The 25884-nt window shown below is 31.0% G+C and overlaps 3 protein-coding genes across 3 annotated transcripts in view; 2 read left to right on the top strand and 1 right to left on the bottom strand.

The window, feature by feature from the left end:
- The window catches only part of LOC108782841 (uncharacterized), a 12087-nt gene extending 11067 nt beyond the window's left edge, over window positions 1-1020 (top strand). Inside the window, exon 4 of the mRNA XM_018551223.1 lies at window positions 608-1020. The gene's annotated coding sequence lies outside the window, so the exon portion shown is untranslated. The remainder of the gene's footprint in view (window positions 1-607) is intronic.
- A 7209-nt stretch (window positions 1021-8229) lies between these two features.
- Window positions 8230-10137, top strand: LOC108782843 (uncharacterized). The gene is made up of 5 exons (XM_018551225.1): window positions 8230-8350; window positions 8743-8853; window positions 8940-9059; window positions 9292-9390; window positions 9987-10137. Exons 1-4 carry the CDS (start codon window positions 8268-8270, stop codon window positions 9335-9337), a joined length of 360 nt encoding a protein of 119 aa, XP_018406727.1. The 5' UTR covers window positions 8230-8267; the 3' UTR covers window positions 9338-9390; window positions 9987-10137.
- A 3947-nt stretch (window positions 10138-14084) lies between these two features.
- Window positions 14085-25205, bottom strand: LOC108782780 (RNA-binding protein 33). The gene is made up of 11 exons (XM_018551142.1): window positions 25127-25205; window positions 24764-24863; window positions 20945-21522; window positions 19954-20819; window positions 18919-19079; window positions 18656-18829; window positions 18281-18580; window positions 18047-18206; window positions 17549-17682; window positions 16229-16831; window positions 14085-14435 (listed from the first exon to the last, which is right to left on the bottom strand). The coding sequence occupies exons 1-11, from the start codon at window positions 25135-25137 to the stop codon at window positions 14259-14261; spliced, it is 3264 nt and encodes a 1087-aa protein (XP_018406644.1). The 5' UTR covers window positions 25138-25205; the 3' UTR covers window positions 14085-14258.
- Window positions 25206-25884: the final 679 nt, after the last annotated feature.

Genomic DNA, 25884 nt, shown 5'->3' with positions numbered 1-25884 from the left:
TTTTTTTTTTACTAATCTTATTGATAATTAAAAAATTTATTTTTTTGATGGAGAACTTTTCTAAAATAACTCTTAGTTAAAATAACGCTTACAAGGGAGGTTAGGCAACTCAAAAATTCAAAAAATTCTGAAACTTTGTGTGCAAGTAGAGTAGTTCATCCGTAACACAAAGTTTTCTGTTGGTGCGGAATTTCACTCTAAGGGGGTGAAACACCCCTTTGAAAAAAATAAATTTTTTTCTTTCGAAACGAATATCTTTGAAACTATAAGAGATACAAAAAAAATTTCCAATATTCAATAAAAATTGAATGGTTTCAAGAGTACTTTTGAAATATAATAAAAAAATTTATTTATTTATTTATTGAATTGAAATAAATAAATAAATAAATAAATTTTCTAATAGTATATTTTTACTGCAATACTCTTACATTTTATATGCAGCCTCAAATATTTAATTAGCAATATGTGTAAATCTACAAGTAGGAGGACTCGATGACATTATCGCGGTAATATATTTGCGAGAATCGTCCGGTGTCGCTTAGTTCGTAATTACGAATCTATCGTCTCAATATCTAAATTAATTCTATTTCCTATATTTTAATTGCAGAAGGCGGATTCGCGGGAGGAGCAAAGGGACTCTCAGTTGATTTAATTCATAGGGTAGCTCAAGAATGAGGCGAAAGTTAGGAAAGAAAAGCAGAAGACGAGACAACATTGAAGAAGGAAAGGCGTGCTAGAGAGAAAGAGAAAGAGATAGTGAAATAGGGAAGAGGGAAGTGTAGTATAATTAAAAAGACACGCACACACATACACACGCGCACGCACGCACGCATACACGAACATTTAATTTGATCTCTCAACCGTGATCCGTCGACAGCGCACTACTACGGACTAGCCTCCGTCCGAGAGCTTCCAATTTACTTATTAATTTACGTCTTACCTAAAAAATAAGTAATCTATCGACGAGCATAGGAAATGTACGTTACACGCGTAACGTGCTTAAGACTTGAACGGTAACAGCGGGGGATAACGAAAACGTACAGCAAATTACTGTGCAAAGTGTCAGTGTCCTTGGGGAAAAAAACGGCACGATCCAGACTGCGTTCTTTACTTAAGTATTTGAGGCTTAACGAGAAAACAGTATTTTACATGTGAACGCCGTTTTATAATAGTATTCGCGTACAATGTGTAATTCGCAAGATTCATTCTCGAAACACGTTTCTCGTCAGCAAATTCGAGATATATATTTATCTGAGTTTTCGTTCGTACGTAGTCGATTATCATTGAAACACTTAGATCTTTTCATTAAAAAAGAAATGTATACAGTTAAATAAACTATTTTATAGTCATTGCAACTATAAAATAGTTTATTCTTTATGTACATTAATTCTGCACTAAAACTTATCTTCACCTTCGTAGTCGCCATCACTATATCTTTTTTTCTAAGAGCTTCTCTCGACCACGGATTTAGTCGACTACTGTGAGTTATGCGAAACGTTTATAAATGACGTTTATAATTCAACCGATGTTTTTTGTAAAATGTGTATAATCACATATTATAATGTATGGTCATTGGCGGCATTGAAAAGAAGCCAAAAGGAGGTACGTCTGCAGATTCATTCACTTTTACAAAGAAGTTAAATCTCACCATGTAAATCTCAACTCAAGTGAAAAATTTCTTATAGCTATAATATTTTAAAAAGTTTGTCATATTTTAAATTTATGAAGATTTCTGAGAAAAATGCCTTAAAGTTTTCCAATATAATTCCCATTTAGCAATATTACTCTAACTTTGATCGATCGTAACTATCGTTTACCCCAACGAAAAAGGGTTTAAATAGGGTGTTTTGGGAAGCTCTTGATATCTACTATTCAAAAATGCAATGGAAAAAATGCGACATTTCAGCCCAAAAATCAGCCTTATTGACCCTCCTCCTTTATAAATTTTTTTCCGAAATTATAAAAATCTGAGAATATTTCAAAATTCATATAAGAATATTTCAAAATTCATATAAGAATATTAAAAAAGATGTAGATATTTCCCGTATTTCTGAAAAGTTTTAGTACGTATAAAAAATCTAAGAAATTTTCTAAAGAGTATATAAAAGAATCTTTCTAAAGAGAGTGTTATAAAATTATACATAAATTGCAAAAAAGACTCTAATATAAAAATTTTATGATAAATTCTAAGATAAATTTTCAACAGAAAAGTGTGATCGTATAATTTTTTTGCCACTATAATCGACTAAATTCAACACGAAATTTTTGCAATGTAATGATCGATCAAGCTGTATATTTTGAATAGATTCTTTTTCCGAAAAATAAATCGAAAACAATTGCGTTAATCAACTTACAAATCGGTTTATAATTACGATTGCGTTTATAATGAAACTATTAACGAGAGATATCTAAAGAATCTTGCGAATTTACTTTAGCGAGTTTCCTTTGAATTAAGGCGATTATTTTTGCGGCCAATCCATCGAAATTAATGTTTGCTCTGCGTCTTCTTCTATATACGAAGGACCAAGATTAACGTTTAATCGCAGATTTTAAAGCTCTTATGTCGTAATGCAAGCGGCACGTATTGCATTCCGGGCTCGGCCTTATACATTTATGATCCTTGTTTAGTTTTTCTCTTTGTACAATGTTGATAGAAGGATTATATTATATAATTTTCGTTAAATTAAAGAAGCGTATTAATTTATGGAATTAATTGCAATGACAATGACGTATCGATGGAGAGTGTACGCGACATTGCTAATCCGAGCTCTAGACAAATTTTATTTGTTTTGTAAGTTGGATTTTTGAAGATTATTTTAGGTATTATTAATATTAATTGACTGTGCCTCGCGAGTCTACGTTCCTTACTACTTACTATTTATCGTCATTTATAATATTTACTCTATTTTACTTGTATACTTATTTTTATTGTATATTTATTTATTTATTTATTTCCCTATTTATTTATTTATTTATTTATTTATCTATTTATTAAATGTGGGAACGATTATGTATGAATCTTTTAGAACATAAATTATGTAAATCGATTACTTTGAAAAGATTTTCGCTGTATCGATACATTTATGTTTCCTTTCTACTAATAACGTCGTCGGATTACTTTGAACATATATGTATACGCGATTATGAATGCAATAAAAAGAATTAATCAATTATTGAAGCAATTTATTCTCGTTTTTTATTGCGTATCCTGTCCGCTTTCGTAGCGTTTCATAACAAAGTGCTGTCTGAAAATTACATATGTATATGTAAAAAGAGTTTATATTACATTACAGTAATATATTATTGATATAAAAATGATATGTTTAAATTTGCTGATATAGAACTGTACCAGAGTATGTTATATTTATCGAATGTTACATAATAATATTACATATAATAACATTCCTGATACTTAATTGTATAATATTAACACCTACAACTAAGTTATATGTGTAATTTGCTGGGACTATGCTTGTAGAAATGAGTTAGGAGCTTCTAACTTATTTAAAAATTGAGAGTATATATGTATGCATACGATATCAATATAGTAGAGTAGAGCGAGGTCAAAAGTAACATGGGGCGGAAACAACAATCCAAATATTTACAAATCTATGACCGACATATTATATGTTTGTTGAGTATAGAACGAACAAAGATAACTGAAAACCGATTATCATTTTGCTTGAAGATCTAGGTGTATTGTTTTAGAGAGAAAATTATATTTTTAATAACCAAAAGTTTTAATATACGAGTGTATTAAAATTGTGATTTCAATATTTTAATTTGAAGTAAATGTATCTATGTAAATTTTTTTTTTTTATATTTAAGTTTGATTATTTTAGCATATTATAAATTATTTAATTAATTTATTTATTTATTATTAAATTAAAGTTTAAATATATGATCGCAGAGTCCATTATAAAACATTGTTTGAAGTCAAATGTTTATGACGTTACAATTGATTCCGACTGTTGACATTATTTCGTTTTAGGCTATAATACAATTTTTTATTTTAGAATGCCTCGTAATACTAAGATTAGAAAAACTAATAAAAGTTACAATTACGAAATTACAATTACAAGTTACTTTCGTTCCCTGAAATCAAATACAATGCAATTTGTTAAGTTAGCACACAAATTACCGCGCAGGATTTTTTGTTCTCACTTTCTTGTATTGAATTTTTATTGTTTGTAAGTTTTTATTGTTAGTGAATTTTAATGGCTACCAATTTTAAAAATATTATAGCCAATATTTTCCTATTAGGATTTTCGACTTAAAATTATCTAAGGAACACGCTCTTAAAAAATAATCCGTTGTGTGCAAGACACCTTATATAGCAAAATGAGAGAGAGAGAGAGATAGAGAGAGAGAGAGAGAGAGAGAGAGAGAGAGAGAGAGGAGAGAAAGAGAAACATTATTTATTAAGTATTCTGAGACTATTGCCCGTATTTATAGTAAAGCATTATGTTTAAGGCTTTTTTGAATTTATCTTCAAATGCCCTACAAATTATTTTATTGACTATTGAACATATAAAGATAAATTTAAGGAAGTCTTAAATATAAGGTCTGACTATGAATACGTGTGCGAACATACCTCTACATCTTCTCAAGTGCTATAAATCGTACATTACAATTTTTACTACCAGTTTGGTAGAACATCAAGAATTTTAAGAAAAAATAACGAAAAAGAAATACGAAAAGGAAGACAAAAATTGAAAGAAAAATGAAATAATAAGAGAGAGAGAGAGAGATTTCTCTTCGTAACGACCTACCGGGGAGGGATAGTCCGACCAATTGTACTTAGTACTACTTATAACACGAGAGAAGCAACAATGCACTATGTGATTCAATCTGGAATAATTAATATCTACATTACTAAGCGAAAGACTAATTTCTATTTCCTACAAAGATAGTTCTTAATAGTTATACATTTTATTCTGGAGATGTCCTTGAGATGTCAACGTCCTTTGAACGTTTCTTGGAGGTCTGTGCTGTCAGGGGTTTATCAAACCAAAATTATAAATTATATTTAAAAATGATACTATTCTATTACCCTCCCATTACATTCGACTTACGCTCTGATTTTTATTTTTACTAGATATTGCGAAGAATATCACTACGTCGACTCGCCATCAGAGGTCTATCGATATTCGCAAATGGTGAGACACGCGTATATCTCTTTATATAGAATCTCGATTTAATAACTTACCAAGGTGTATAAGATAAGCTTCTACTACAATGCCTTACTGATGAGTCCAGTAGTGGAAGCCGGGACGAAACGCCAAAAATTACGTGATATTCTTCGCAATATATAATATTAGAATAAATTATCAGATTTAGATTTTAAATTGTAATTTGACTCTTATTCGCCCTGTTTAACGTAATAATTATTTTTACTAGAGTTAACGTTTAGCATGGATTGCCCACCCAATGTATTAAGTGTAATCATCGAATCAATAAAATTAATCGTAATAAGTATCTATATGAAATCGAGCGTAGCATGGCAGACAGCGCACTGGTCTGTCATGTCAGAGGTCTCGGGAATCTTCGATTCCTGGTAGGAACCAAAATAAGTGTTTATATGCTCGTGTCTCTTCTCGGGAAAAGCCAGCAACCTCCCGGAGCGCATATCTCTCTCTCTCTCTCTCTCTCTCTCTTTTTCTTTCTTGCCCACAGAAACATTTTTCGAAAAATCCGCCATTCGGAACTGGCATTAAAACTGTAGGTCCTATATGCTTGTGATAATTAACCCTTAGTTCCGACTCCAGGGTCGTTTACGACCCTGCCGAATTTTCAAAGTGCTGTAGTTTTTGAAAACGGGTAGGGAGCGCGCATAAAAAAAAATATTAAAACTTTTTTTTTTTCAAAATATTACTATTGGGGCTTCAACTTGAAGGTTGAAGGAAGTTACTTGAATTTTTTCAGATTTTTTGAAGCGTTTTTATTGTCCCAAATAACGCTCGGACGCGAACGACCCTGGAGTCGGAATTAAAGGTGCCGAAAAGGACGGTCGGAACTAAGGGTTAAATAAGCAGCATGCGCACCATAAACATGAGAGAGGTATAACACAGGTCAAAGGCCTAACGTAAGAAAAACTAAAGGAAGTAATAAGTTTATGAAATCCATCTATAACTTTTCTGTACCCATTCCTTCTTACGCAGTTCTCGCATTCTTAAGCAAGAACGACGTCGTTTTTATTGATATTGCTAGGTTACTACATTTGCGCACAAATTTCGTCATGTTACACTAACATGTATATTTCCAGTCTCAGTAATTATCATGGCAGAAAAAAAAAATACTATTAAAAAAACTTTCAATTTCAAATATATAATTAATATATACAGATACGTGCGTTGCATTGATTTTTATTTGAAGAGAAGAAAATGTTCACGAAAAAATATAATATATATACACATATATTGTCGTTAGACACAAAATGTACTAAAGTTTACCTTTTTTTTTTGCACATCAGTTTTGCTTCCGTATTATTATTACGTTGCGCGATAAGGTTTAACGATTGAAATGTAATAGATTAATGCCGGAAGTAAGAAATAAAAATAAGGAATCTTAAATAGCAGTAAAGTGATTTCGTAATGATACATTGCGTGATTCGTTTAATGAAGTCTAATTTGTGTATAATGAAAGTCCGTGATTAGAGTAAAGATTCAAAAGTAACAATAATATAGAATGAGAAAAATGTGATATTATATTCATCTTAATGAGAAATATTTAAAATAAAAGACTTGTTAAAGAGAAATATTAGAAAAGAAACAATAAGAGGAAAAAGAAATATTTTAAAAAATATTATACAAAAGTTATATTAAAAAATTATATACTTAATATCTAATATAAAATTATACAATATATCTTAAATAATATTATATAATATTTAAATTGAAAATTATAATTATCACGGCTAATTGAAGTTGTAATTTTCTTACAGCATAATTTTAACGAGCAATCTTAAATGAACATAATTATCGGATAAGGCATATAAATTATATACATATCTATGCCCAATTAAAGTCTTATATCAAAATGAGGTCAAAAGTTCATTTTCTCATTTTTACAAAATTGCCAAAGTTGCGTTTAATTTATTTCTTAACGAGGATTTCTGGATCGTTATCGAATTTGTATACAGAGTACTTGTTAAATCAGACTATAAGAAATGAATATTTTGTGTACGTCTTATGCACTTTGACTTCTATTTAAAAAAATTTAAATATATTGCGTAGAAGATGAAGAGGACGTACTAGATTGAACTGGAAAATCTAGTTATTACGTAGATTTTCCGACGACACACTGTGGGCACAAAGTCGCTTTTTGTGATCAAAACGTCCGACAGTTGAATTATCTACTAATATAGCAATAAATTAAAAAGATATTTATTACTGTACTATAGCAAAAATTTGCTCAATTTTTGATATTATAATTAATTATTAGTTAATTAACTATTTATTAAAAAATCGTAAATTTTATACAAACTTTTTGGCAAACATTTTTTAGTATATTTATAATTCGTTCATATTCTTAATATTTGAAGGTTTTTGATGTCGCTGATTACGAAACCGTCACTTAAATTTCAAAATTTGAAATGACGGATTCAATATGACGATTGTGAACTGGGAATGTAAGGATAAATTTCGTATAATTTGATATATAATAGCTGTAACTATTAACGGTAATAATTTTAATATAAAGAGTACACTTTACAGTTTTAATTATCTTCCAAACACTCGAGTTGTTACTCAGAACTGAAAGTTTAGTTTCAACAGAAAGACGTGGATTTATAACGAGCTTATACCTATATTTAATTCCATTTTTGCTTCTTTTTTATTTTTTACTTTTATTTTTAGATAGATAAAACGCAACTCTTTTTGATTAATACAAATCATTATTATTAACAATAACTTAGAGAATACATTGAGCAACAAATGGGAATTTTTTTCTATAATATAAAATCCAGATGGAATTCTACGAGAGTTGTCAAAGGGATCCTCGTATCTGGAATAATTCAGTTTGATGCAATTTGAATAGAAGCGATCGAAAGGCGGGTGCAAAAGCATCAATGCTCGCACATGTATGGGGAGGGGGACACGTATATATACGATAACGTTTGCTACTCCGACTTAATAGTTCACACATAACAAACCAGACAACCTTTTGAAGATCGTGTTAATCGTGTTTGAGCTCATCTGAAGAAACGTTTTCTCTTGCGTCGCTCATCGAGATTTCTCCACTCAGCGTTGACCAAAAATACGCTTGAAATGAGGTACTCCTCGATGACGATCTGCGCCCTCGTGGTACTCGCGCTGTCGAAATCTATCTGTGGACATCCCGCGAACGGCAGGTAATCATTTATTTCGCACACGCGATTATTCTCGCAAAGATTAATCTATTGATCGTAGAAAATCAGGTAATTGACATTTTGGTACACAGTCTTGTTTTAACAATAGAATTGATTTCGTTTGTTTCTCTCACGCAAAATTTTCTTACATACGTTTACATATGTTGTATACATATTACATCAGAATATATTGCACATTACATCAGAACAATATTACGAATATATTGGACATTATTACGTTATGCTGGCGATGCACTTAGACCGATTGTTTTGTAATAAAAGAGATGCCTCTAATAAATGATATATTTTTTAATAAGAAGCAAAAACTGGCATTTTTTCCTGATTTTTTAATATGCTATCTCATCTGATTTTTGTTTTTTTTTCTATTTTGTAAGGTCGCTTTTGAATATGTTGGAGTCACGTATTTCAAAGCTAGAAAATATCGCAGAACCAAAAACAATCTCGACGTTCATTCAGCAGAGAAATTCACCGAATCCGACTAAATTGTGAGTTGATTTAGAGTATTTAGATTAATTTTTACTCTTTTTTTTTAATTGCGTTGTATCCAATATAATCGGTTGCATGTTTACAGACGACAAAAACGCTTGTCGGATCAAAGACTGGCCGAGCTGGAAACGCTAATGAGTTTGTCAAAACTTGTATCTCAATCGCTTATGACATCTGGACATGGACAACCAGATCCAAAAATAATGTAAGAAAAATTTAATTAAAAATATATTACACATATATCATAGTAAGTAACAAAAGACAGAGAAAAAATAGAAATAATAAGAATTAATATAATATATATATGTATATTAACGATGTTATTTTATACATTTTTCTCTGTAATAATTTTTATACTTTATATTTTAATTTAATAAGATGCATACACATGTAATAATTTTTCGAATTTGTGTATAAATAACGATCATGTGTTACAGTGGCCGGCGAAGACGTTTCGCGATGAATCAGACTACACCGAGTTAATATCTATTAGAGCGAAACATATAGGGAATCGCGTTGTATGATCCTTTAATTAGGTAAATATTTTATTCTATTACTATGGATTACACAAGAGCTTCGCTCAAGGATTGTGAATCTATTTTTTGTATAATATTTACGTCTTCGGTGGAAGAATGCGAAAAATGGGACGACGAAGATCTCACGTCTTTTTGCGATGATACATGTGGTATTATAGCGATGCAATATTTTGCATACGTAAATCATGGTTTATGATAATTGCATGGGTTGTAAATTCGAAAGAATCATTAATGTTAACATAAATCTACACTCCGAGAATAACGCAAGGCTATCGCTGTCGTTGTATCAGTGATAAGCCATCACAGCGGCCGTTCGATTCACATAACGGCATAGCGCGGCGGCGCTCGTGCCGTTCCTTATCACCGCGCGCGCACACGACATTTCGCAATTATTTCTATTTGCACCAAAAAAATAATGGAGCTCCGTTGATTACGTTCTGAGATGGGAGAGAGAGAGAGAAAGATTGTAATTTTTACATTTTACATTAATAATTTTTAGTATGTGTCTAATCGTACATTAATTTCTGTCGTTTAATGAATATTTACACTAATTTATATGTTTTTGACGTATATTTTACAGTTTATTTTATTTTCAGTTAAGTAGACTGATAGCATCCGAAAAATGAAAGCATGCATTTCGTATCTCGATGAATGAGCCTGGCATGTAATAGAGAATATTTCATTGTTTTACGAAACGATTATTTTAGAAGTTAGCAAAATTACAAAACGAAGATTGTTATGTGACAACTGGGGTAGGAATGTATGAAGAGTATACATTTGAAAAATACAGATTTGATCCTTAGATCCAAGTCTGTTAATGTTATATAATTTAATCGAATATATTATAATTATATGTAAATATATTATATATATTATTTATATGTATATATTATACATTATATGTATTATACACTACATATTATTTATTATATATTATGTACAAAGTGTTTCAAAATTTGCATTTTTTTAAAATCATACCTTAAAAAAGGCGTGTAGACGTTTTTTGGAAGCCTCTATTCGTTGAGGCAGTTAAAGTAATCCGAAAATGGTGAATTTTGGTAACAAGGAATTTTCGGGGACGCTCTTTTAAAAACATGGTAAAAATTATGATAATTAAAAAAAACTTATCCAATATGGCGGACGGAAAAGATGCGAAAATCTTAAAGGTTTTCCGATTTCGGCGAAATTTGGATTAAGGGGGCTTACGCGGACGCTGATTTCGAATCCGTGATCAAAATTAGGAAAATCCAAATGGCTGATCCAAAATGGCAGACGGAAAGTGTTGCGAAATACACAAAAATTTAAAAATTTCAGCGAAATTAGGTAAATGGGGGTTACCGCGAACGCTGATTTTGATTCCGTGTTCCAAATTTTTAAATTCAATATGGCAGACGGAAATGTTGCGGAAATCAATAAGATTTTCCAAATATGACGAATTTAATAAGACGCAAAGAAATGTAATTATAATTTAAAGCTTAATCGACTATGCTTTGGTGTAAATTTTGTAAGAGAAAATTATATGGTCGTTCAAAAAAAAAAAAGAATCGCGCGCGTAGAGCTCTGTGAAGTTGGCACCCCTAAACGCGAATATTGGTAATATCATTATTGCATTCGTTTGTCCACTGTTTGTCCACGTTTGTCCACCCGTTATTTTCTTTGGTCCCCCCCGCAAAAAAAGGTTATACACAAAAAAAAATTGTAACATCCCCAAGTGATAATTTTTCATAATTATGTACGGGTATCGTTTGTCCACAACGCGCACGTGATTGTCCACCCATTATTTTCATTTGTCCACCCTATTTTTATTATATTTTTCGTAATAATGTAAAATAATCATTTGGGGGTGTTACAATATTTTTTTATGCATAACTTTTTTTTGGAGGGTGGACAAATGAAAATAACGGAAGGACAAACGTGGATAAACAGTGGACAAACGAATGCAATAATGATTTTACCAATATTCGCATTTAAGGTGCCAACTTCACAAAGCAGCTCTGTAAAGTTGGAATCTGTAAATGCGAATATTGGTAATATCATTATTGCATTCGTTTGTCCACTGTTTGTCCACGTTTGTCCACCCGTTATTTTCATTTGTCCACCCTCCAAAAAAAAGTTATGCACAAAAAAAAATTGTTACACCTCCAAGTGATTATTTTACACTGTTACGAAAAATATAATAAACATAGGATGGACAAACGAAAATAATGGGTGGACAAACGTGGACAAACAGTGGACAAACGAATGCTATAATGATTTTACCAATATTCGCATTTAGGGGTGCCAAATTTACAGAGCTGCTTTGTGAAGTTAGAACCTCTAAATGCGAATATTGGTAAAATCATTATTGCATTCGTTTGTCCACTGTTTGTCCACGTTTGTCCACCCGTTATTTTCATTTGTCCACCCTCCAAAGAAAAGTTATACACAAAAAAAGATTGTAACATCCCCAAGTGATTATTTTTCGAGTTCGTATCGATTGTTTGAGAATTCATTTTACTAAATTAATGATTTTTTCGAAAAAATACGAATAAAATATATCAAAAAAAAGAAGAACAACTGAATAAGATTAAAAGAAGATGAAAAGCATCATCTTCTTGACTATTTCAAGAAGCGGGGAAAAATAAAAAAATAAAAAAAATACGAAAATCAATAATTTAAAATGAAGACAGTTAATTAAAACTAACGGAAAAAAAAGGAAAAAACAAATTATAATCTCATAGATTAGACAAATCCGGAAAAAAATTTTAAGGATGTATAAATGCTTAAATTTTTTAAAAATTTAAGTAAAGAAAGAACCTACGTTGCAATTTTATGGGGTTAACAAACCAGTTTGGTCTTTTCCAGATTTGTTTGTGTATCCCCAATAATTCTGAATCGCGCGCGTAGCGATAATACGGTATCTCCGTATTATCGCATATTGCATGCATGCATAAAGTTTTGTTCTCAGCGATGTGAAAAGTATGTATAGTATATATATACTCTCCGTAACAGTAATCGTACGACTGCTTTCGCATGTAACGTAACTTACGCAAGCGTAACTTAGGTCAATCAATTAAATAATATCATTAATATCAAATTATATCAGCTACTACGCATTATTCTAATTGAGACAATTTAATTGGCTGACACAAGATACGCTTACGCAAGTTACACTGGGGTGCGTTCAGAAATTATGCTCAGATAACTCTTGAGTGCATCTTTGCTATAATATACGTAACGTAAACTATATAGTCTAGAGTTATGTAGATGTATTTTCTGAACGCAGCCCTGCATGTGAAAACATCCTAAGACGTACTGTAATGGGCCTTCTACAATAAGCCGTAAGTCACAAATCATAAGTCATAAGCTAGAAATGGACCAATCACAGTTGTCAATTTTTAGTTTCTTACTTCCGATTTATGACGTATGGCTTATTGTAGAAGGCTCATAAGAATTAAGTCAATCACAATCAAGAATTTTCAAGAACTTTCAACTTTGTTTGGCTAATTTTTATGATATGTCTTACAATTACCGTTACGGAGAATGTGGTGTAGATCTCTTAAGTGTTACGATTGGCTATTAAATTCACTTGATTGGCAGCCAATCATGAAATTCAGGATGTAATTACATGTAACGCGATAAACTGATATAGTAATTAGGCAATTAGGAATCACGACAAGTCGTGCTTTTCGTTCATCTTTCAATTCTTAATAACAAATATAAATATAAAACATAATCATAATGTAATTTCTGCGTATTGATCTCTTCGGCTGATTTCTTACTCGATTTAACAATATCATCATGATCATCAACATTATACAATACTCGATAAAAAATAGGGAACACTTTCAAACACGCTAAATATTAGGTAATATTCACACCAAAATTCGGTGAAAAAATTATCACAGACAAAAAATTAAAAAAATATTTTAAAGGTTGAAATCTGTAATTGACAATATAATGAATCTTTTGCGGAGTTATAAGGACACAAATGGATATCCGTCAAATCTGAAAATTTTGCACAAACTTTACAAAGGTCTGTTGCGTGAGGTAAAAATTACATGAAAACGCGGTTCACAACAATTGGAAGAATAAATCTTTACCTTCAATTTGTTTTTTTAGTAATCACTTTTGCTTTAACGTTCAATAATTCGATGAAAAAAAATCGTACAGCGTTCACTAAAAAAGCAAATTGAAGGTAAAGATTCTGTTTTAGTTTCATGAACATTGCAGTTTACTTCATTAGGGCGAGGAGCAATCTAATACTAATAATAAAAAAAATATTTATTATATATGTTAGTAGATTTCAGTAGAATATTTCCGACCGAAAATATTTTTTTATTTTTACGTTATTACTGTATCACTATAATAATCTATATACATATATTACTACCTTCTTCTTTACTGATTTATTGCTGCGAGTAACTTTATTTTATATGCAAATCAGTACATATTATCGCATTTTATATGAAATATACAATTTTTTATCATATGTATATACAGATGAATCTATAAATAATATTTGATCGCATTCAGTATTAGTTTGAATGTTTCAAAATTTTTTCATTTACATCATTGTTGCGTTGAATCTTGTAAAATTTACAAGTTCCTGTAGTGTATTATATTTTTGGGAATATACATTACATATATATATATGTGTGTGTGTGTGTGTGTGTGTGTGTGTGTGTGTGTGTGTGTGTGTGTGTGTGTGTGTGTGTAAAATGTGTTATGTGCATATATATATAAAATATAGGTACATTTTTTTATATTTCTATTTAACAAGTTTGGATAAATCCTGAAACGAGAGAAGTAACATCTATAAGAAAGTCACGGTTCACGTCAAATTAACATTAAAGATATACTGAGAATATTCCAAGATTCTTTCCCCTTTAGAATTTCTTCGCGACAGTCGTAACCACTTTATTCGCGGGTGCGCTTTGCGGCACGAGACGAACAGTTATCAGCGATAGATCGAGCATTTTACGTTGGTATTTCTTGTGAAACACCATGGCGGCAGATTGCGTCTTAAACACAATGGTCGCATTACCTTCGCCCATGCGTATATTCTATAACACGAAGAATAAAGAAAGTACTGGTTATTAAATTATCGAGTATATATCATTTATTTAAAATAAGCATAAGCAAATGTATCAGTAAAAAAAAAAAACAAATAGTTCTTAACTGAATAAATCTTGAACGTTTTTTTTTTATACATATACGCAGCATACATTTTTGAAACATAGAATAAGGAATCAGTATAAAATTCAAGTGTACATTCTTATTTTATAAAATTTGTGAATGTTTTTCATTACATAAGCTGTATTACGATAAAAGTTTACATGCTTTGTTAATTTTTAAAACTACTTAATTACATTTTATATGTGAAGAAGAAAATAATACTGAGAAAATGATATGAATGTAACTATATACATACACACACAAACGTATAAATTATATAAAATTATATAATTTATAGTATATAAATTCACGCAATTATATATTAGAAGCACTCGAGATCTAGCTTGACCATTACGGCCTATTTTGATCGGTATTTCATTTGAATATATATATGCATATATATTCAATATATTGGAATCAAAATTTTGTTACCAAATATATTAAACATTGTGTGTATGCGATACATGAAATATGTGAAAAACAATCTAACATTGATATCATAGAAACATCTTCTTTTTCAAATAATTACATAGGAACATTTATATATCTCAATATTTTTTATAGATATTATAACAATCTCCAATGGAACTATATTAAAAAAATATAATCGTTGCATCATATATAAATCTTAACGAAACAGAAAATTTATATTTACATTTTGATATTATTATATCGATATAAAACAAATGCTTTATAAAATAAACATTAATGTATTATAAAAAATAAAATACTTCTTATTTCTAATACATATTTCTTTGGAATGAATGTAATTATAATACATATCTTTGGAGTTAACAATAGCAAAATTAAAAACTAAAAAGACAATAGAACAAACAATATATATGGAATAACAATCTAAATTTGTAAACTGTTTACGATGGAATGATATCTCATCTCTCTCTTTTGTACCCTAATCAATGTTTGATCAAGAAAAATGTTTTCTATACAGAAATATATATATAGAAAAAATGGTAATTGTACCAAATAGGGGACTCTTTTCCAATGACCTTGACACATGTTGTGAAGGTTATGATCCTGAGTGATCTTCAATAAGTTTCAACCATTCTTTATTAAAAAGTTATTAACAAAAAAGTTTGAAAAATAACGTCTTATTTTTGTTATACATATACAATATTATAGATATTATTCTACACCTTCCTCTTATTTAGAAAAGTTTGACTTTCTACGCAACGCGACTCTCACTCCATCTCCCCCCTGCTTAAGGAGTGCATAATTTCCACGAGAAGCGTCTCTCACCATTTCTCCTGTTTAAGGGACGCATTATTTCAATTGTACTGTTTTTAATGCTATATATGGCAGAAATAAAACGTTATTTTTCAAACTTTTTTTCTTAATAACTTTTTAACGAAAGACGAGCGACGGCTAAAACTTGTTGGAAGTCACCCATGTCATCATGACCTTCATAATACATGTCAAGGTCAAAGTTATTAGAGAGAGGTTCTCTATTCAGTATATTTACCAAAAAATATACAAATATATGCAAAAATAAATCATGGTCTGTAGAATTGAATTTAGAAAAATAAATCTTGAAAGATAACATAAACTTTTAAATATTTTTAGTGAAAATGAGAGACATATATATGACATGTGCACAGTAAGTAATAAGAACTACATAAAAATAAATGTGCCAAGTGAATATTTTTCATGTAAATATAGTCACCTCAATAGTTCCGATGGCTTGACACATACGTCTGATTTGAGCCTCAGACGTGCTCGCAGCCAAGTTTTCTAATTTAACTGTATTTGTCTTTATTTCAGGTAACTTTTTCGCTTGTATTGCAGATTTTTGTAGCACAATTCGCTGAGAGTTTTGTTGCACATTTGTAGCTTTCTGACCGTAAACATTATCATTAATCACGGTTTTCTGCAGACCACTTTGTGCTTTATGCGCCATTACTCTCTGATTGATGATTGGCGCTTTTGAACCGATAATTGTCGATTTTTGTAATGTATTACCTTGATTCTGCAAAATTTTCTGAGTCTGTATAACCTGAGCATTAGATATTTTCTGTTGTAATCCCTGATTCTTTTGTAGATTAGAGACAGTTTTTTGTATCGTAGTGGCGATTTTTTGCGAATTTAAAAGAGGTTTCTGTATAACAACTCTTCGCATGCCAGACTGTTGTACCACTTGTCTTGTTTGTACAATACCAATGGCTTGATTGATCACGTGCCCGGAATTATTTTTTGTGCCACTTGTGTCTGGTAAATCATTAGTTTGTATCGTTCTGATAATTCGCATATTAGATGGTCTGTCTGCTGCCTATAACAAAAAAACATATAGAAAAATATATTACATAAAAGATGACTCCAATCATTTTTTATTTAAAAAATATTGATAACATAAAGCTAATTTTAATTCTGACATTTTCTAAATAACAAAAAATTTTGTAGTTTAAAAAATTTAATAAACTTTAAAATTTTAAAACTCATCCTAATCTGAAGGAAATAAAAAAAACAAAATTTATTGAAAAAAATACATTTTATTATACAACATAAGGAATACGTACAATGATCTTTATATAATTGCTCATATAAAAAATTACGATATTTTATTTAAAAATGTACATATGATCATATTTAGTAATAAATAAATATTTAAAATATGCATTTTCTTTTATATTGATAATTGAATATGCAACAGTAATGCGATCAGAGAGAATTTTAAGTCTAAGAAAAAATCTGTTCATTCTTTACATGTACATAAAAATATCTATCATACATATGTATAATTTGAAAAGCATATCCTACCATTATATTCTTATTAGCTATATTTAATTAATATTGATGCAAAAATAAAAATTTGCATACACACAAAGTTTGCATACCATATACATATATACACAAAAAATCTATATATAAGAGAAAAAATATATACATTGTGAATATACAATTACACAATCGTCATCTCACTAACATATTGCTTAGAATTAAGAAATCAATATTAAAGAATAACATAATAATATAATTAATGTTGTACCTCTGTGTATTGTGTATTGACAGGACGACCGCGTCCTTTTTGTGTAACACCGGGGCGAATTTTAACAGTGGTATCGTTTACAAGTCCCATCAGCGTCGGCACAGACTTCGTTTCTTCCTGAATATTTTCATTTACTGAAAAATTTCAGATATATTCAATTATGATTGTGACTGACAAATAGGAAATGGATATTCTTGTATAACATTGAATTCTTTCCAGCAGCGTAGTTACTTTGTACAAGTACCAAATTTTTATATTTCATTATCATTAATTTTTTTTAGGAGTGATATATTCCAATAAGAGATATTAAAATTATATTCGGATATATTCAGTCATAGGTGTATAAAACCTTTTTTTATTTCACTCTAATGGTGAAATAAAGCTAAACAACGTTTTAGCTACATCGGCACTGTGTTCTATTCTGCCACAACAACGTATGACTGTGTTCCTTTGTTGTGAAGCACCATAATTACATAATATGGAAATAATGCAATTTACCTGCAATGTTATTCGAATCGATCTTTGTATCTTCATTTTGTTTCTCTATTGCGGCCATTTTACGTCTATTCTCTTTCTCACGTAGCAACTTTTCCCGTAGACGTTTTTGTTCCTCCATTTTTTTACGATACTCTTGCATTTCTGGATCATTATCTTCCTCCTGAGATTATAGTTATGCGATATATTTGGAATTTATTGTTCCAAAAGACATTGCTTGTAGAATGAGAAGTTTACCTTTTCAACGACGGTTTCACCTACTGTATGTACTCTTCGCACCTCTTGAAGATTTCTGTTTGGCGGTTTACTGCGTTTCGGACTTAATTCCCGCGGTCCTTTATCCAAAGATTCAGAGATCCTCTTTTGTGGAGGCTTGTTTACTCCACGAGATGCGAAATTCATCGATCTAGAAGTCTTTTGATCGTAAGAATCGCCACGATACACATTCGGTGACATTCTGCTCCTCTGCATGTGATCATTTCTTGTTCGTAGCGGTAAATCCCTTTCTCGGTAACTCTGATGAGATCCTCTATGATCCTTATATCAAGATAAAACAAATAAATATAAAAAATAAGTAAAATATTACAAATATTATTTGAAAATTATATTTACCTCTTGATAATTGTCCCTTTGATCCCACTGACTTTCCGATTTAGATTTATTATCGCCGTAACTATTTTCGCGAGAATAATTATTATCTGAAGGATAATGCTTGCTCGGGCTCATATTTTGAGATCTTTGAGGTCTATTTTCTTGCCACACGTCAGAAAAATATGCATATGGATCCTATGTGACAATGATGTAATTTAATAATTCTAAGTTTCCTTTATTAATTTTTTGTTGTGTTACGAGCTCAACCACGAGCAGTTACTTACATCACTTTTATTTTGTTGATAATTCTGTTGATATTGCGATGAACCTTGCTGAGACTGAGTGTAAGGTCCTTGATTCTGATATAATGAAAGAGGTTGTGGAAATTGTCCACCATGAGAAACTTGTGATTGAACTTGCTGATTAGAATCCCATGCAAGTCGAGCTAAATATATTTATCATAAAAGAGGAACACAATTAAAGATATTAAGTAAGGGAGAATAATAATGAATTCTTGACAATTCAAAATAAATAAAAAAAACGAGCATTAGGAATCAACAAACTAGTTAATAAAATAATGTAATTTTAATATAAATGAGCATTAACACTAATCTCTGAAATGATTCACATACAAAAACAAACAGTTTGAATTTACAAAATGTTAGAGAAATACTAGATCTGTTATATTCTAATTTATTTATTATGACTTGAAACTTCTCTCCTTTTATTGTAAGCGATTGATTTTCATAAAATTTACAGCGAATTGGCAGCACCTCAAAAATGTAACACAGGTATCTTATGTAAATTTTTTCGAATATTTCTTTCTTACTGTCTAATTATTGATTTAAAACTGTATTGTATAGTAAACTTGGAAATTTGATAACACACTGAACGAAACATATGTGAGGCGATATGTGTTTAGTAACAAGATTTATACCGTATTTTTTCAATGCCACATGCGTTATTGTCGTACAGTTGGGTAATTTAAATACTTATACGATAATAACTCACACTCTGTGTCGATCGTTTCCACAGTCGTTATCTCCGTGAACGCGGTACATAATTCTTATTCAATGTAATTATTGTAATATATAATGATATATACAAAAACATTTTTTTGATTGACTGTGTTAAAGAGGATCCGAATCGTACATTGAAACGTATAGGTACACACTAATCTCTTGTGTTAGCTCTTAAAGGCTTCGAATTTATCGATTTATTTCGTCAGAGCATATAATTTTTTTACATTATTTAAAAATACTAATCAGTTGTACAATTAAAGACAATACATAATTAGTGTTCAGTAAAAAAAAACTCACCGTCGTTTCCAGATTGAACAGTGCCTCTGAAATGAGGGTTGATTAGAATCTTGTGGCCTGGAGGCAAAGACACACTGTGTGATACATTAGGTACCGACTGTTGTGGTACCGATGGCATCGTATTATTAAATTGGCTATTGGGTACTTGATCAGGATGATAACCAGCCCTTGCGTCGTATACGCCCCGACCTTCGAATTGTGATTCTTGGAACGGCGGCAGTCTATTTTCGAAAGGCGGCTGACTAGGCATTTGTGGTACGGTTGGCAGGTTTTGCATGGGTGGACCCTGGGAGGGTTGCTGACGTAGGAATCCCTGCATAGGCGGTATCGGTAGATTTCCTCCCGGTGGCAGCATATTTAAATTCCCAGGCGGCAGTATGTTCGGATTACCAAGAAGTGAAACTCCGCCAGAATTGCCTTGCAGCAAAGGCCCTTGATTACTTTGTATCGGCCGATTCTCTTGCATGATATTGACTGGATTTTGAAACGGCGGCTGCATCGATGAATGAAACGGTGGCTGATTGGGTGGGCAATTATAACCAGGTCCCTGCATAGATCCTACCGTCAAAGGACCTCTGGGTCCATACTCGAGCAGTCTCGAGCTGATTGGACGCGGTCCTAAGGGACTCTGGAACTGTCCGGGATTGAATTGCGGCCTATTCTCCACGAACTGCGCTGGCGGCCCTTGTATCGGGCCATTCGGACCAAACTGTTGAAAGGGTTGTTGTGGATTAGCTTGTTGGTATATTATCTGTTGATTTTGCACGTTACTTGGTACACCCAAAAGACATGGTGGTCTGGTCTCTATTAGTGACGGTCTGCACACAGATGGTTGATTTTCAAAACCCGGCCGTGCCGTACCAAATCTACGAAGTGAAAAGTACTATTGTATCGTAGAACGTTTGAACGAGAGATAAACACAAACAGCGTACGTAGATAATATTGTTTCGATAACAAAGGTTACCGTCTTATTATTAAAACCAAATGTTACCTTGGATTAAAGTTTCCAGTTTGTACGTTAAACATTCTTCCTCTGCTTCCTCTTGTCCCACGACCCCGTCCTCTTCCTCTGAACGACGTCCTGGATGGTTCCAATGTGAGAACATTCTCTAAAGTATCCGGAATATCATTGTTTATCCTTTGAGAAATCATTGTGCGCTCGTTTTGAAATCTGTTCCGCCTTTCCTTCGCCTCTTCGCAATCGTCGTCTTCCATTCCTTGCCCGTTGCCGATGTACATGCTCTTCTGCACATTTTTCTGCAACTTCTCGCGTAGATCGCCCATTCCGATGTTATTAGAAACGTTAATGCTACTGGATTCCAAATTTCTGTTGGACTGAGGTAATGTCTCAAGCTTATTCGCGTACTCGGCATTCTCGTCTTGCTCATAATACGACGACTGTGCCTCCGGATGCTCTCCATCTTTATAGAAATCGTTATTGCTACGTTTATCAGTATTGCCTCTACTAAACTCTATATTTTCGTCTTCAGCATCTAAGTCGTCGAGCGCGTCCGTGACTCCTAAGTCCAGTACATCATCTGTTTCCTCTTCTCCCTTATAGCTATTCTGCTGCTCGGGGAATCAAATTGCCAGATATTTGTAATGTAAATACAAAATTTAACCATATATAATGTAGTTATATAATCTACATATCATTAACATATCTAAAGTTGTGCGTAAATCCTCCAGTTTCTTTTCGTGAAACATAAACGTGTTGGTATAAATATATATATTCGCACAAGTCTGAATTCCGTAATATCTTTATATATATATATCTTTATATAATTCGACACAAGTAAAATATAATTTTCGATTTCCATTTTCCTAAAGATTTGCTCTTCTGCCTACTATCCTTATTAACATATTCAGGAGAAACATGCTCTTATGGTAATAATGAAACATATAAGTCTTATAAAGGACCAATGATAGCGGCAAGTCCAAGTGCACAGCAGCAGAAAACGTAAATATATGCGGAATGATATATTATTGATAAAAAAAAAATGTAACGCGTGATATAAATATAATACTGTATAATATAACCAAATATAATCTTTACGTAATAGAATTTTGCTTACGCTTCATGGAACAATATTTGTATATATCAGTGCAATATAATATAATTCATCTTAATTCTCAATGTGTACATACATATATGCAGTCATACAGTAGCATACAATTTCTAAAGTTTACTTTTTCTAAATTTCAGCATGACGAGATAATACGAGATTTATAATAATATATTCATAATAATATGTATATGTTTAAAAACGTGTTTTTATAAAACTACTGTAATATATCACATCAATTATAAATAGATGTATAATTTATTTTTATTATATTCAATGAGCTCTAATTAAGTTAGAATACGTTAAATATAACGTACCATATACGAAATTATATAATTTTGATCATTATGTGAAAAATTCAATCAGCTCAGAATATATCGTATTGCATTGATATAATTAAACTATTCTTCATAGTATCTATTTTATCAGATGAATTAAGATACTTAATACTAAGTGTCGCGGTACAATTCGCATTAAAATTGTAGGTGATAATTTTTCACAATTACGACGTTACAGGAAATCAAGACAAAGTCGATAAGATTAAATTAACGGAATGGCTTAATGTAAAAGTTCACGTCATTATGAAAATTTCTTTATACATGTATAATATATGCAGATATTTATTAAGATACAAATATTTCCCCTGTTAATTTTTAAATTTTACATAAAATAAAATAAAAATTTATTCTCAAAGGAAATAATTTCTCGTTATGAAATATTAACGCTCTGAAGACCGAAAACTAAATATTTTGCTTTTTATGTAATACTTTTTATATAACGCAGTTATAGTTCTTATTCAGTATTTCACATTAAACCATTCAATATGACGAACTCTTTTAAGGAATAAAGCGAATAATCATAGAAATTTACATTAGTAGTTAGCAAGATATTATGTAAATTGTATTATATCATAAATTAACTGTCGTTTAAATGAAATTACGAACATGTAGACGTTTTCTATTCAATTTTTCGATATCGCTTAATGTTTACAAATTACGAATTACAATCGTACAACAGGTAAAATAAATACATATAGCACTGATATAATTAGATAAATATCTTTTTTACATTAATTATTACAAATATATAGAAATATGCGCTGTATGTATGTTGCATTTTGGTATCAGAAATACTTCAAAATAAATATAAATAGCTCAAGCTAATATACCATATATGTATACATAAATAACATTTTTCATAAATATATAATAAACTAATGCAATTTATTTCTGTTTATTTTATAATATCTAATATTACAATTCATCAGCAGCTACTTGTATTTTTTCTACCCGTATAATTTTTCAAGCTGTCCATTGATACAAATTACATACTTACACCAAGCATACATTTTTTGCGTTACTGCAGTGACAATTTTCACACGTATTTATATTTACATGAAAAGTGCTTCGTATATATATTGAATATTAAAAATATTAGACTTAATTTAGATACAAATATATTTGCATATAAAATAGATATTTTCTGATGAAAAATATCTATTATAGTTATTAAAAGAATATCCAGCACGATATTATTTGGCACATATGAGTAGATTTACATGTGTTAAACTAGATATGTATAACAATTAGTTATATGCACGCATGTTTAAAGTTTTGGATTTATCATATGCAATAGAATACATGAGAAAGAACCAAGTTTTCTTTCCTTAGTACAACCAATGGATGTATTAATATAATAGATATTACACTTGTATAAAAATTCCAATTCTTTAACTTATGCATATAAAATGCATTAAATTGATGGGTAACAATATACATAAAATATACATATATATAAATTATAAGCATCAGTATATCATAATTATTATATAAAATTAAAGAATTTTAGGCTTTAGAAACAATGTCAACTTCTGTACTGGACATACAACGCACTGTACTGGAATCTCTTATAAGGAACGATCAGAATATTTTTCGTGAAAACAGAAATATTGTTGCTTTATTTTTTAACCCTCTATAATGCCATAATATATAATTTTAAAATTATAAAATCATATGAAATTATAAATTATTTATGTATTTTAAGTTTTATTTCATATTTTAATTATATAACCAAGCATAGAATTTTGCTGATGCACCATCCTGTGTTGCAATACTATGACCTCAAAGTCTATTTACAGTGGTTCTTCATTGTACAAAAAAAAAGGATAACTCATTGGTTGATTTTTTCTGACAAAAGAGACATAAAAATAGGATGTAAACATATATTTCTCTGCTTAATTTTTAATTTCAAATACAAATTGTTTGATGGATTTCCACATACTTAACATGTAAGTAAAACTGTGTTATATATATATATATATACATACATACATACATATATATATATATATACACACACATACACAAGTGTTGTACTCCACTGTAAAAAAACTTCAAAGTCATAAATAATTTTTAGAATAAAATATTAAATTGAAAATTAATTGTTAGTTTATATCTCAAAATCAATATTTGTTATGTAATTTTTTCCAAACGTAAAAAAATCGATAATTATAGAGGATTAACATTATTTGTTCGGTCAGCGACAATGAATAATAATAGTCGTAAAAGCTACCTTCAGTGTAAGTTAGCTTAACAAAAGCAACACAAATAAAGATCTAGAAATAAGATAATTTCCAAATTAAAAGGTATCATTGTGTATAAAGAAAAAAAAACGTAATTGAGAGAGCCAAATATATTGAGCGTAAACCTTCATCCGACTGAAGAACGGGTAAACAATATGCTTACCCTTTCTAGATCATAGTCATCTGCTAGAAGAGCCTCTTCCTCGTCATTACCCAAGTCATACTCTTCATCCCCGAGATCTTCATCCAGCAGGGTATCGTCACTAAAAGAATCAACGAAATGTTTTTTTTACGAGAAAATGTAATATACGAGCATAGACAAGAAAGAAAAATCTCTGATCTCCAAAGTGACAACAATTTACAACTACGTCATTGTTAGAAGCGTTCATGATTCTAACCTGCTTATTACGAACGGGAATTCGTGATTGCAGCGATTCGGAGTAATAGTTTTCTAGTTATGGTTTTAATGAAAAATTACACGAATAAAATCATGCGATATTCTGGAATAAGAAATGAAAATACTTACTGCTCTGACATTGTAATTTACAGCTCCTCGTAAAAATTCGTAGACTTCGTAAGACCAAACGAAATTGAGCGAAATCAAGGAACATTAATGAGCATTAGGGAACAAGGAGTTCCTCAAACAGAGGTAGCAAAATGTCAAGATGGACCAAATCATGGTGGAAATATACAAGGTGAACCATTCCGGTGGATGCGCAGTCGTTCAAAAGTAGTGGGGAGCAATGAACCAATCAGCTTTTACCTAGAGACCTAGATATCAGAGAAGCGCAATCGGCTTAAGTCAGTATCGCAAAATTAATAAAAACAGTATTAAAAATGGCGTCGTTTGCAGACGAATTATGAAATCCACCAATCGTCTATTAGTCAGACATTTTTAATACCATTGAATGAATGTCATGATTGGCTGACAGTCAGCTAATCAGGACGCGGAACATCGGTTTGTAACATTGGTTGCGTCCAGCAGAGAAAGTCGCTACATGAGCGCTTTACGCTACGCTCCGTAGCGCTGGGAGCGTACTTTCATTATGATGGATAAAATGGTGACCACTCAACAAACATGTTGTAATAGCGTAAACCGCTCCGTAGCGTTCAGCACGAAATTTTACAACGGTTGCACCGCTACATTCTCTGCTGAACGCGACCATTGTAATCTTTGTGTTCCTTATGGACGCCATTTTATTTCTTACTAGAATATTGGCCAGACCAGAGAGAAACCTGAGAGAGGACATAACGACCTAAAACCTGTAACCACAAAATACTGCC

This window comes from Cyphomyrmex costatus, unplaced genomic scaffold (genome assembly GCF_001594065.2).
Source record: "Cyphomyrmex costatus isolate MS0001 unplaced genomic scaffold, Ccosl1.0 scaffold135, whole genome shotgun sequence".
Classification (NCBI taxonomy): Eukaryota; Metazoa; Arthropoda; class Insecta; order Hymenoptera; family Formicidae; genus Cyphomyrmex; species Cyphomyrmex costatus.
The sequence above is the reverse complement of the archived record's forward strand: the minus strand, read 5'-3'. Positions and strand labels throughout refer to the sequence as shown.

Bases quoted from the DNA above. Each gene is read 5' to 3' on its own strand.
- LOC108782843 (XM_018551225.1), top strand. From the start codon at position 8,268: ATGAGGTACTCCTCGATGACGATCTGCGCCCTCGTGGTACTCGCGCTG. The intron at 8,854-8,939 runs GTGAGTTGATTT...GCATGTTTACAG, and splicing joins TCACCGAATCCGACTAAATT to ACGACAAAAACGCTTGTCGG. The intron at 9,060-9,291 runs GTAAGAAAAATT...CATGTGTTACAG, and splicing joins CAACCAGATCCAAAAATAAT to TGGCCGGCGAAGACGTTTCG.
- LOC108782780 (XM_018551142.1), bottom strand. The intron at 17,683-18,046 runs GTAAATTGCATT...GAAATTTTTCAG, and splicing joins CGATTCGAATAACATTGCAG to TAAATGAAAATATTCAGGAA. The intron at 14,436-16,228 runs GTGACTATATTT...TTCGTGTTATAG, and splicing joins AAGCCATCGGAACTATTGAG to AATATACGCATGGGCGAAGG.